Source organism: Coregonus clupeaformis, chromosome 1, assembly GCF_020615455.1.
Source record: "Coregonus clupeaformis isolate EN_2021a chromosome 1, ASM2061545v1, whole genome shotgun sequence".
Lineage (NCBI taxonomy): Eukaryota > Metazoa > Chordata > Actinopteri > Salmoniformes > Salmonidae > Coregonus > Coregonus clupeaformis.
Genome location: NC_059192.1, coordinates 69717626 through 69731565, shown reverse-complemented (window position 1 = coordinate 69731565; position 13940 = coordinate 69717626). Strand labels below are relative to the sequence as shown.

The 13940-nt window shown below is 41.3% G+C and overlaps 1 protein-coding gene across 2 annotated transcripts in view; it reads right to left on the bottom strand.

The window, feature by feature from the left end:
• Positions 1-1111: 1111 nt before the first annotated feature.
• The window catches only part of si:ch211-28p3.4 (zinc-binding protein A33), a 33383-nt gene continuing 20554 nt past the window's right edge, over positions 1112-13940 (bottom strand). For both annotated transcript variants that reach the window (XM_041883920.1, XM_041883929.1), the window contains 2 exons: positions 13761-13903; positions 1112-2650 (listed from right to left, as the gene is read on the bottom strand). In XM_041883920.1, the coding sequence (XP_041739854.1) occupies positions 2073-2650; positions 13761-13903 (721 nt within the window). In that variant the 3' untranslated portion in view covers positions 1112-2072. The remainder of the gene's footprint in view (positions 2651-13760; positions 13904-13940) is intronic.

Below are 13940 nucleotides of genomic sequence, written 5' to 3'. Positions count from 1 at the left end.
GTTTTATGGTGTGGGGGTGCTTTGCTGGTGACACTGTCTGTGATTTATTTAGAATTCAAGGTACACTTAACCAGCATGGCTACCACAGCATTCTACAGCGATACGCCATCCCATCTGGTTTGGGTTTAGTGGGACTATCATTTGTTTTTCAACAGGACAATGACCCAACACACCTCCCGGCTTTGTAAGGGATATTTTACCAAGAAGGAGAGTGATGGTGTGCTGCATCAGATGACCTGTTCTCAACAATCACCCGACCTCAACCAAATTGGTTTGGGATGAGTTGGACCACAGTGTGAAGGAAAAGCAGCCAACAAGTGCTCAGCATATGTGGGAACTCCTTCAAGACTGTTGGAAAAGCATTCCACGTGAAGCTGGTTGAGAGAATTCCAAGAGTGTGCAAAGCTGTCATCAAGGCAAAGGGAGGCTATTTGAAGAATCTCAAATATAAAATATATTTTGATTTGTTTAACACTTTTTTAGTTACTACATGATTCCATATGTTATTTCATAGTTTTGATGTCTAGAAAATAGTAATAATAAAGAAAAACCCTTGAATGAGTAGGTGTGTCCAAACTTTTGAGGCACCAGGCATTGTCCTTCAATTTCAAAATCAAATGCATTCATATTTTACATATTTATGATCTTGAAATTTACAGAAATGTGAAATTGATCAAAATTGATACAATTGAAACATAAAAACGGTCATGCTAAATGTTATTCTCATGGCATTTGATAAATGCTTTGAGTGCCCAATATCACATACATTTGATCATGAATACCTTCAATATCCAGTACATAGGAAGCTATTACTGGTGGTTACAAGTCTTACCATTCACAACTCACCGTTCCTAATTCGCACACTGCATTCTTCCAATTTACAGGATTGCTACTACGGATTGCTAGTAACTTATTTTATACATTTTTACATGTTATTACATTTTAGTCATTTAGCAGACGCTCTTATCCAGAGCGACTTACAGTTAGTGAGTGCATACATATATATTTTTTTCCATACTGGCCCCCTGCGGGAATCTAACCCACAACCCTGGCGTTGCAAATGCCATGCTCTACCAACATCCCTGCCTGCCATTCCCTCCCCTACCCTGGACAACGCTGGGCCAATTGTGCGCCGCCCCATGGGTCTCCCGGTCACGGCCGGCTACGACAGAGCCTTATACATGATTACGCAATAATTCTATAAGCCATAGTAGTGAACAGTACGCTGGCGACCGAGTAGACATGTTACCCATTCTACACATACCTGTCAATCACATACATGGCACTCTTGAATCCTCTCGACACATGAATCTCTTATCAGTGATGAAGTGCCCAACCTGTACTGAAAGGAGTGTTTGCTCCACTTGTTTTGGAATGGAATTGAAGGGGAAAATCATATTTTAAATGCTTTCCAGGTTTAAATGCTATTGACCTCAGGAATATGTTTGAAAATAAAAATAGAAAAATTATTATATAGTATAGGAAGACAAATTCCCTAAAAAAGGAAATATTGTGAATCTACTAAATATTGCCATAATCTACGGCTCCTTTTGAATCTGGGGCAATACAACGTTTAAATTACTTCACATCAAAGGAATGCCTATGTAAACACTACTTTATTGTATTAAACATGAAGAATTTTATTGTAAAATGAATAGTGTGGTTATTTTTGTCGTACTAACATTGCATACTCATGCTAATCCTGGATTTACAATCAATCAATTCAGTTAAATGAAAACTTTGCCTAAGGGCCTGCACACCAAGTCCGAAAGGTGTAGAAACAAATGTTTCAACATTAGGTGGGTGTTTCAAGCTCCTGGAAATGTATATAGGCTAGTCAGCCTGATCTGCTATAGGTCAGTGAATTTTTTTATACACTTTTTTTTTTTTACACATACAGAAGTCAAACTTGTTTGGATTGGAAGCGGACATACCATTGCAGCACCAGACAGTCGGGCCAGGTGTGCAGAAAAAAAATCAGACTTGGTGTGCATGGTTCATAACACACAAAAAACACATGACAAAAGTTATATGCCACCTCCATTCCCTCCACCCTTGGCATGTGTCCTCCATCAGAGGGTAGGGGCAGACCGTGAGGCATCGCAAATCTTAAGGGGCTTCCAGTTGGACCCCTGATTGTCGTGCCCGGGGCACACCGCCTGGTGGAGGACATTGGTGAAGGTGGCGACATAGAAGCAGTGGAGAGGGGTCATGGTGTCAGCCACAAGGAAGCACACCAGACCCCCGGGGAAGCTGGAGTAAATACCGATGCGAGTGAAGTGCTGTCCGGCCACCACAGGGAGCGCGTGGGCCACCCTGTCATGCCATGCTGTGTAGTCCCCATTAAAGAACTCCACTGCCCAAGACTCGTCTCCACGGCCCAGCCAGCAGTCCTCCTCACGGCCCTTGCGTGGGATGCTTGGGTAGGTGAGGCCTATCTCCCAGTAGGTCTTCCCACTTACCTGCACCTCCCAGTAGTGACGGCCCTCTCGGAAGCCCTGCCGGCTGATGGCGTTGAGGGTGGTGTCGAAGCGTGAGGGGTTCTCTGGGACTTCTTGCCAGGTGTCCGTGTACTCTACCAAGTCACCCTTAGGGGAGATTATAAGTTTCGGGTGGGCAGTGGTAGGGTCAAGGACAACATCAGAGGCATCTAAGTAAAACACATAAATTGAGCAATTAAATACATATTTCTAATACGTTTATAAAGAGAATAGGCTCAATGTTTTCGCCTTCAATAGCATTCATCAAAATATTTTTTTATTGCGTGAGCAATCAAACCGTTAATAGATTAATACATGTTTTTATTATTTTGTGATTTATAGTGGCCCATACAGTAATGTTTGATATACAGCACCAGTCAAAAGTTTGGACACACCTACTCATTCCAGGGTTTTTCTTTACTTTTACTATTTTCTACATTGTAGAATAATAGTGAAGACATCAAAACTATGAAATTACACATATGGAATCATGTAGTAACCCAATTTTTTTTGCAACAAATCATCAATATTTTGTTTATATTTGAGATTCTTCAAATAGCCACCCTTTGCCTTGATGACAGCTTCTCACACTCTTGGCATTCTCTCAACCAGCTTCATGAGGTAGTCACCTGGAATGCATTTCAATTAACAGGTGTGCCTTCTTATAAGTTAATTTGTGGAATTTCTTTACTTCTTAATGCGTTTGAGCCAATCAGTTGTGTTGTGACAAGGTAGTTTTGTGACAGAAAATAGCCCTATTTGGTAAAATACCAAGTCCATATTATGGCAAGAACAGCTCAAATAAGCAAAGAGAAATGACAGTCCATCATTACTTTAAGACATGAAGGTCAGTCAATACCGAAAAAAAGTGCAGTCGCAAAAACCATCAAGCGCTATGATGAAACTGGCTCTCATGAGGACCGCGACAGGAATGGAAGACCCAGAGTTAACTGCTGCAGAGGATAAGTTCATTAGAGTTACCAGCCTCAGAAATTGCAGCCCAAATAAATGCTTCACAGAGTTCAAGTAACAGACACATCTCAACATCAACTGTTCAGTGGGGACTGTGTGAATCAGGCCTTCATGGTCGAATTGCTGCAGAAAAAACACTACTAAAGGACACCAATAAGAAGAAGAGACCTGCTTGGGCCAAGAAACACAAGCATTAGACTGGTGGAAATGTGTCCTTTGGTCTGGAGTCCAAATTGGAGATTTTTGGTTCCAAATGCCGTGTCTTTGAGACACGGTGTGGGTGAACGGATGATCTCCGCATGTGTATTTCCCACCGTAAAGCATGGAGGAGGAGGTGTTATGGTGTGGGGGTGCTTTGCTGGTGACACTGTCTGTGATTTATTTATAATTCAAGGCACACTTAACCAGCATGGCTACCACAGCATTCTACAGCGATACGCCATCCCATCTGGTTTGGGCTTAATGGCACTATCATTTGTTTTTCAACAGGACAATGACCCAACACACCTCCAGGCTGTGTAAGGGCTATTTTACCAAGAAGGAGAGGGATGGAGTGCTGCATCAGGTGACCTGGCCTCCACAATCCCCCAACCTCAACCCAATTGAGATGGTTTGGGCTGATTCGGACCGCAGAGTGAAGGAAAAGCAGCCAACAAGTGTTCAGCATGTGCAAACTCCTTCAAGACTGTTGGAAAAGCATTCCATGTGAAGCTGATTGAGAAATGCCAAGTGTGCAAAGGTGTCATCAAGGCAATGGGTGGCTATTTGAAGATTCTCAAATATAAAATATACTTTGATTTGTTTAACACTTTTTTGTTTACTACATGATTCCATATGTGTTATTTCATAGTTTTGATGTTTTTACTATTATTCTACAACGTAACAAATAGTACAAATAAAGAAAAACCCTTGAATGTGTAGGTGTGTCCAAACTTTTGACTGGTAGTGTATTTAATTGGGTATTATAGCAAACGGCAGGGCAGGGAAGCGAAACCGGGTGAATGGCGTGAAAGGCAAACACCCTACGCATGGCGCCAATACCACTTGGTGGGATTTGTAGCATGGGTCATATAGCGAGGATAGCTACACTGCCCCCTCCAAACAGGAATGCACATCCCCTTGATTTGACTTCTCAGCCCCCTGACATGTCCGGGCTGTGCGTTCCGATGCCCTCAAAGCCGCCATCCCACTTCTGACACCAACATAGTGAACGGTGGGGCAGGGAAGCGAACCCAGGTCGTTGGCATGAAAGGCAAATACCCTACATATCGCACCACTTGGTGGGAATTGTAGCACGACTCATAGTTAGGATCGCTACACTGCCCCCTACAAATGGGAAGACACATCCCCTTGCTTCAACTACTCAGCCCCTTCACACATCCGAGCTGTGCGTTCCAATTGCCTCACAGCCATCATCCCACTTCTGACACCAATGTGGCGAACGGCGGGGCAGGAAAGCGAACCCGGGTCGCTGGCATGAAAAGCAAAAAACACCCTAAGCATTGCGCCAATAGGATTAACCTACTTGCTGGGAATTGTACTGGGCTCATATAGCGAGGATCTCTACATTATGCTTTTAAATACCATTTCCGGAATGAACTTTTCCCAGGATTCTCAGATTGGAAAATGTTAAGATTTTTGGTAAAATATTGGTCCCTTTTTGAGGAGCCCTGCATTACAAGACCAAGCAATTACACAATCAAGGCAGGAGAATAGGAAACACACAAAGGAAATTACAAAGGAACTAGTGCTGTCCAAGTTAATCAGTTAACTCGAGTTCTTTTTGTAATTTTAGTGCACACTTTTGTTTTCTTGTGATAAATCACATTGTCTGAAAGCATTCAAAATACACTGAAAACATCCCAAATAAATAATCTTTACAGCTAAAAACAACAATGCAATGTAAATAGAAGTTGACATTGAGGTTAAAGAAAGTGTGTTTTCTCAATTTACCTAATCTCGTCCACCAGCCAGCTCTCTGTCGAACCGTCTAGTTTCAGAGTGCCTCAGAAAGGGACTTGAATTGAGGCTATGGCAGGAGTGGACGAAACAATAGCTGATTTTAATTGGCTGATCTCTCATTCCATCACCATCTAGCGCTACCCTTTCTAAGCACAACCCTTAGAACCTCCCCCCTACATTGTGGACTTCAAAGCGTGAGCAGCGCAAGTGATTTAAATGAGGAAGTGAGTTTGGAAAATCTGAAAGCAGTATAGAACAGTATAGAATAGTTTTCACTTTATATGCCCGAACTCAGAATCAATTGGGCTTCTCAAAAATTATATGGTCAATATGATAGACATTTTTCGGCAATCAAAATAAATGTTCTAAGTCCCTATGAAAGTCCCGCCTACTTCCTGGTTCCAGTCCCATACGGTGTTTGAATGGGCTTCAAGCTTATACAGTGAGGGAAAAAAGTATTTGATCCCCTGCTGATTTTGTACGTTTGCCCACTGACAAAGACATGATCAGTCTATAATTTTAATGGTAGGTTTATTTGAACAGAATAAAAACAAATAAATCCAGAAAAACGCATGTCAAAAATGTTATAAATTGATTTGCATTTTAATGAGGGAAATAAGTATTTGACCCTTCTGCAAAACATGACTTAGTACTTGGTGGCAAAACCCTTGTTGGCAATCACAGAGGTCAGACGTTTCTTGTAGTTGGCCACCAGGTTTGCACACATCTCAGGAGGGATTTTGTCCCACTCCTCTTTGCAGATCTTCTCCAAGTCATTAAGGTTTCGAGGCTGACGTTTGGCAACTCAAACCTTCAGCTCCCTCCACAGATTTTCTATGGGATTAAGGTCTGGAGACTGGCTAGGCCACTCCAGGACCTTAATATGCTTCTTCTTGAGCCACTCCTTTGTTGCCTTGGCCGTGTGTTTTGGGTCATTGTCATGCTGGAATACCCATCCACAACCCATTTTCAATGCCCTGGCGGAGGGAAGGAGGTTCTCACCCAAGACTTGATGGTACATGGCACCGTCCATCGTCCCTTTGATGCAGTGAAGTTGTCCTGTCCCCTTAGCAGAAAAACACCCCCAAAGCATAATGTTTCCACCTCCATGTTTGACAGGGGGATGGTGTTCTTGGGGTCATAGGCAGCATTCCTCCTCCTCCAAACACGGCGAGTTGAGTTGATGTCAAAGAGCTCGATTTTGGTCTCATCTGACCACAACACTTTCACCCAGTTCTCCTCTGAATCATTCAGATGTTCATTGGCAAACTTCAGACGGGCCTGCATATGTGCTTTCTTGAGCAGGGGGACCTTGCAGGCGCTGCAGGATTTAAGTCACTCACGGCGTAGTGTGTTACCAATTGTTTTCTTGGTGACTATGGTCCCAGCTGCCTTGAGATCATTGACAAGATCCTCCCGTGTAGTTCTGGGCTGATTCCTCACCGTTCTCATGATCATTGCAACTCCACTGAGATGTTGCATGGAGCCCCAGGCCGAGGGAGATTGACAGTTATTTTGTGTTTCTTCTATTTGCGAATAATCACACCAATTGTTGTCTCCTTCTCACCAAGCTGCTTGCCGATAGTTTTGTAGCCCATTCCAGCCTTGTGTAGGTCTACAATCTTGTCCCTGACATCCTTGGAGAGCTCTTTGGTCTTGGCCATGGTGGAGAGTTTGGAATCTGATTGATTGATTGCTTCTGTGGACAGGTGTCTTTTATACAGGTAACAAACTGAGATTAGGAGCACTCCCTTTAAGAGTGTGCTCCTAATCTCAGCTCATTACCTGTATAAAAGACACCTGGGAGCCAGAAATCTTTCTGATTGAGAGGGGGTCAAATACTTATTTCCCTCATTAAAATGCAAATCAATTTATAACATTTTTGACATGCATTTTCTGGATTTTTTTGTTGTTATTCTGTCTCTCACTGTTAATTAAAATTATAGACTGATCATTTCTTTGTCAGTGGGCAAACGTACAAAATCAGTAGGGGATCAAATACTTTTTTCCCTCACTGTATCATCATATTCATGAAAATTCTTGAAAATGCGGTCATTTAAGATATACTGTATATACAATTATATTTGTATTTGTGTATCAAAACATTTGATGCTCAAGAAGTAAGACACATCAGCAAAATTTAGAAAAGTCTCATTTGAACTACAATTCTTGCAGCCTTGTTAGCATGCTCGAGCGTGCCTGCTTGAGTTGAGGACTCACAGGATGATAAAAACCCGTTAGTCCGTTTAATGTGTTTTACAGCGCCTTCGGAAAGTATTCAGACCCCTTGACTTTTTCCACATTTTGTTACGTTACCGCCTTATTCTAAAATTGATTAAATAAAAAATTATCCTCAGCAGTCTACACACAATACCCCATAATGACAAAGCGAAAAGAGGATTTTAATATTTTTTGCAAATTTATTATAAATCAAAAACAGAAATACCTTATTCATTTAAGTATTCAGACCCTTTGCTATGAGACTCGAAATTGAGTTCAGGTGCATCCTGTTTCAATTGATCATCATTGAGATGTTGCTACAACTTGATTGGAGTCCACCTGTGGTAAATTTAATTTATTGGAAATTATTTGGAAAGGCACACACCTGTCTATATAAGGTCCCACGGTTGACAGTGCATGTCAGAGAAAAAACCAAGCCATGAGGTCGAAGGAATTATCCGTAGAGCTCCAATACAGGATTGTGGCGTGGCACAGATCTGGGGATGGATAGCAAAACATTTCTGCAGCATTGAAGATCCCCCAAGAACACAGTGGCCTCCATCATTCTTCAATGGAAGAAGTTTGGAACCACCAATACTCTTCCTAGAGCTGGCCGCCCGGCCAAACTGAGCAATCGGTGGAGAAGAGCCTTGGTCAGGGAGGTGACCAAGAACCCGATGGTCACTCTGAGAGAGCTCTAGAGTTCCTCTGTGGAGATGGGAGAACCTTCCAGAAGGACAACCATCTCTGCAGCACTCCACCAATCAGGCTTTTATGGTAGAGTGGCCAGACGGAAGCAATTCCTCAGTAAAAGGCACATGACAGCCCGAGTTTGCCAAAAGGCACCTAAAGACTCTCAGACCATGAGAAACAAGCTTCTCTGGTCTGATGAAACCAAGATTGAACTCTTTGGCCTGAATGCCAAACAAAACGTCTGGAGGAAACCTGGCACCATCCCTATGGTGAAGCATGATGGTGGCAGCACAATGCTGTGGGAATGTTTATCAGCGGCAGGGACTGGGAGACTAGTCAGGATCGAGGCAAAGATTAATGGAGCAAAGTACAGAGAGATCCTTGATGAAAACCTGCTGCAGAGCGCTCAGGACCTCAGACTGGGGCGAAGGTTCACCTTCTAACAGGACAACGACCCTAAGCACACAGCCAAGACAACGTAGGAGTGGCTTTGGGACAAGTCTCTGAATGTCCTTGAGTGGCCCAGCCAGAGCCCGGACTTGAACCCGATCTAACATCTCTGGAGATTTGAAAATAGCTGTGCAGCAACGCACCCCATCCAAGCTGACAGAGCTTGAGAGGATCTGCAGAGAAGAATGGGAGAAACTCCCCAAATACTGGTGTGCCAAGTTTGTAGCGTCATATCCAAGAAGACTTGATGCTGTAATCGCTGCCAAAGGTGCTTCTAGAAAGTATTGAGTAAAGGGTCTGAAAATGTATGTAAATGTGATATTTCCATTTTTATTTTATTTTATAAATTAGCAACAATTTCTAAAAACCTGTTTTTGCTTTGTCATTATGGGGTATTGTGTGTACATTGATGAGGGAAAAAAACAATTAAATCAATTTTAGAATAAGGCTGTAACGTAACAAAATGTGGAAAAAGTCAAGGGGTCTGAATACTTTCTGAAGGCACTGGGGCTTTTTGACTGAACGTTGCCAGCCAGTATTTTTTTTAAAATTAAACAATATATATTTTTGTAGACCGGCAAGCTGTCGAACGTGAGACATATACAGCTGGTGGGAGTAGTAGTTCATGTGTGTAGGTCTGATGAAACGGTTGTAACATTTTGGCTTCGTGCTTTTTCTTGGTCGTTAAATATGTTGAAAAACGGCATATGGTAAGTAATAAAGGGGAGTATATATAGATTTTTTTTTTTTTTACATTTAAAAACATGGGGGATTGGAAGTGATGCAGACAATTACATTGATAGAAGATACAATCTATCTGCCCAAAAAAAAAATATATATAAAAAAAATACAAAAAATAAAAAGTAAATTCACTCCGAAACACGTATACATTTTAATATACATTGAGTATACCAAACGTTAATGAACACTTTCCTAATATTGAGTTGCACCCCCCCCCCTTTTACCCTCAGAACAGCCTCAATTTGTCGGGGCTGGGCTATGTTGACTCCAATGCTTCCCACAGTTGTGTCAAGTTTGCTGGATGTCCTTTGGGTGGTGGACCATTCTTGATACAGATGGGAAACTGTTGAGCGTGAAAAACCCAGCAGTGTTGCAGTTCTTGACACAAACCGGTGTGCCTGCCACGTACTACCATACCCCATTAAAATGTTTTGTCTTGCCCATTCACCCTCTGAATGGCACACATACATCATTAATGTCTCAAGGCTTAAAAATCCTTCTTTATCAAGTGATGTCAATAAGGGATCATAGCTTTTACCTGGATTCACTTGGTCAGTCTATGTCATGGAAAGAGCGGGTGTTCTTAATGTTTTTTATGTTATATGACCGTGTTTTCATGAATTTGACTATGCAAATTTGAAGCAATTTCTTAGCCTACAAAACGAGGAACCAGGAAGTACCACTGTCACGGCGTATACAGCTGTAGCAGATTTGTTCCCTCTCCTGCCTCGATTTTAAGCCGCGCCCCCTTTTAAGTCCCACTTTGTTGCAGTGTTACCAGGCTCTGTATGCGGTAGCAATTGAGCCTGGGGATAGGGTTACAATTTGCCTAATCTTGCTAACCGTTACTTTAGACAAAATCAAGACGTCAATATTCTTGTAATGTTTTTTAATCACAGCAAATCCTGCGAAGAAATCGATTACATTTTTCATAGCCCTAAAAAAACCACAATCATAAAAAACAACCACATTCCTCAGTGAAGAGGTTCTCTACCAACAATCTGAATTGCCCGAAAAGCACTGTGTCCAACTGTAGGGTCTTCTGAAGATTGTTCCATAAGGTAGTTCGAAGAAACTAAAAGCCGTTTTACCTAAATCTGTAGTGACAGAAGGAATTTCAAGAGTTCCCTGTGACCGAGTATGGTATCTCGTACCTCTATAGGTTAGTAACGATGTTAGATAATGCAGGAGTTTTTGCAGAAGGGCTTTATAAATAAACAGAATGCATTGTTTCGACCTATACCCGACATCAGAGAGGACCAGCCTACTTTCTGATACACTTAAAAAAATGCTGGATTGTTTGGATGACCCAACTGCTGGGTTGCAGGCATTGGGTCACTTAGTTGCGTTGTTTTCTTTAAAAAGAGCATGGTTAGGTTGTTAATACTGGGTTATTGATGCTGGATTATTGAGATATGACCCAGTGAGTGAGTTACACTACCGTTCAAAAGTTTGGGGTCACTTAGAAATGTCCTTGTTTTCGTCCTTGTAAATTGTCCATTAAAATAACATCAAATTGATCAGAAATACAGTGTAGACATTGTTAATGTTGTAACTGGCTATTGTAGCTGGAAACTGCTGATTTTTTTATGGAATATCTACATAGGCGTACAGAGGCCCATTATCAGCAACCATCAGTCCTGTGTTCCTATGGCACGTTGTGTTTGCTGATCCAAGTAATCATTTTATCATTACGTTCGCACAGCTGAAAACTGTTGTGCTGATTAATTAAAGAAGCAATAAAACTGGCCTTCTTGAGACTAGTTGAGTATCTGGAGCATCATCAATTGTTGGTTCGATTACAGGCTCAAAATGGCCAGAAACAAAGAACATTCTTCTGAAACTCGTCAGTCTATTCTTGTTCTGAGAAATTAAGGCTATTCCATGCGAGAAATTGCCAAGAAACTGAAGATCTCGTACAACGCTGTGCCTCTAACCAGAACAGGCGCAAACTGGCTCTAACCAGAACAGGCGCCTCACAGGTCCTCAACTCGACGAACAACACCCGTTCCAATATATCCTCCAAACACCGGCTTCTCTGGCATTATCACTATTTAATATTTAATATGTAATACTGTAAACCAGAGGTGGGAAGTAACTAATTACAAATAATCTAGTTACCGTAATTGAGTAGCTTTTCAAAGTACTTTTTCCCCCAGAAATGTTACCTCTACTTGAGTAAAATGGCATTGAAGTAACAGTACTTCTACTTGAGTAGGCAATTTCAGTACTCTTCCCACCCCTGTTGTAAACCAAGCACAAAGTGGCTGGACTCAGCTCAATGCAGATTAACGTCCTGCACACAGCAATAGACTGTGTAGGAGTATAGCATGTTCTGAGCAATAGGAAAGGCCACAATTTGTGTGTGTGTGTATGGCATTCACCATCATGAATGGGCAGGCTCTGGAGCAGAAGACATAATGTTTCGTTGTTGTTGTTGTTTTACATCAATTCCTATTGAAAATGTATACCTGGTAGTGGTTGGGTGAGTAGAGGGTAAAGTGTTTACTTTTCTTCAGCCCCTTTCCTCAGCTTTAATTGGTAGGGATGCTATGATTTTGAAATTATGGAAAGTCTTTTTTTATTTGTTTAAAAATATATATTTTGCATGACTTAGCTGAAATAGCTGAAATGAATATCTGAGAATAAACATTTTGTATTTTACTACAATTTGTCACGATTGGCCATATGTCATTTTAAGAATTTCATAGACTGTGTAGTAACGTTGTAACATTGATTGTTATTGTTAGACGTATTTGTACCTTTAGAAAATGTACAGACTCTGTAATAGAGAGAAGGTATAATTTTTTTTTTACACAGCGATAAAGTAAGAAATAACCCACTGCTGGGTCAAAAACACATGAATAACAATAATCCAGCAAAAGAGTAAAAAGCAAACCACTGCTGGGCAAAATAACCACATTTTTTGTTAAATAAAGTAACCCAACGTGTTGGGTCATTCACATAACCCAACAGTGCTGGGTCAAAATAACCCAGTGCTGGGTATATACTATAGTGACCCAGCGCTGGGTTAGAGAAATGACCCAAATTGAGTCATTATTGACCCAGCATTTTTTAGAGTGTAGAGAATGAAATGGTGAGTGCAAAACCTGTCGCCCTTGATAAAATGAGCGGCAGCTGCCTTTGTGTAGATGATGTCGCCATAGTTTAGAACTGGTAGGAAGGCCGACTAAGTGATCTGCTTTCTAGGGGTGTGCTGACCTGGCCATACTCGTATTTGTAATTGTATTCGTAAATTGACATTTGATAGTCGGACGATACTCGTGATCAGAAAACATGAAAGTGTTTTAATATGCCTAAGTAGATGTTGGCAAAATTCCAAAATCTCCCTGCACGTTTATAGACCTAAAAAGCAGCAGATTAGGAGCAGTGTGCGGATGTGTGTGTGTGTGTGTCTGTGTCCTCAACTTGCAGCAGGCAGACAAGTTGGCTGTCACTCAGTCAGAATGCGCATTAGCGTTTGATCTTTTTACCCTCGCCCCGCTTGTTAGATACTATGCTAGCAAACGTCCTCACAATTTGATTTATCATAGCAATCTAAATGATCAGAACGAAACATGCGAGGAGAAGTGATCGGGTGATCACTTCTCTATCCAATCAGTGCAGGATCTCTTTACAGACAGGCAAACTAGCCAGTTGAGTTATTTAGACCACGTAGCACCTTGCACTTAATTGAAAGATTCGTGCTGACACCCAGAAATCTCCCGATCACGGATAATAACAAAAAATACTAGGATCCTTATTGTATCAGGACAATTGCCCATATCCGTTGCGATACTCGTTTTATCCGACTACAACAACCGTAATACACGCGACAACTCATAGCTTCCCAAACGACCAAATACGAGGATAAAGCTAGTTAAATTATTTTGGAGAAAAGTATTGTCCAAAATACATTGCCAACGCCAACATGAATTACAACATTCCACAATAATGTTTGATGGTTAGTACACCCATTTACGATGTTTAAGTGCCTACAGCATGGCTGAAAAAGGGAATGAACCACAGCTGTGGTCCTGGACAATAAATCTCCTCCTACTTTCCCAGCGTAAAAGCAATCAATCTATTTAAGTTTAAAAAATGTTTTCATATTGTAAAAGTATTTTGGAGTAAAAAATATTTGGAAAAGTGTTTATAAATCTTTATCTTATGGCTTAATGAACACTTAATGTAATAAAAAGTGATTGCACAGGATCTTTAAATAAATTGATTTGAACTCACAGCTCTGAAAGAGTTTCTTGGTGACAGGGACCTGGGACCGGATGAAAAGCAGGAGGTTGATGGTTAAACTCAAGAGCTGTTCATTCTTAAATTCATCCTCCTGAAGCAGTTCTGGATCAGTAGCCTTCATCATCTCTGCTATTCTGGAGACAAGGAAGCAGAAAAATTGGTACATACACA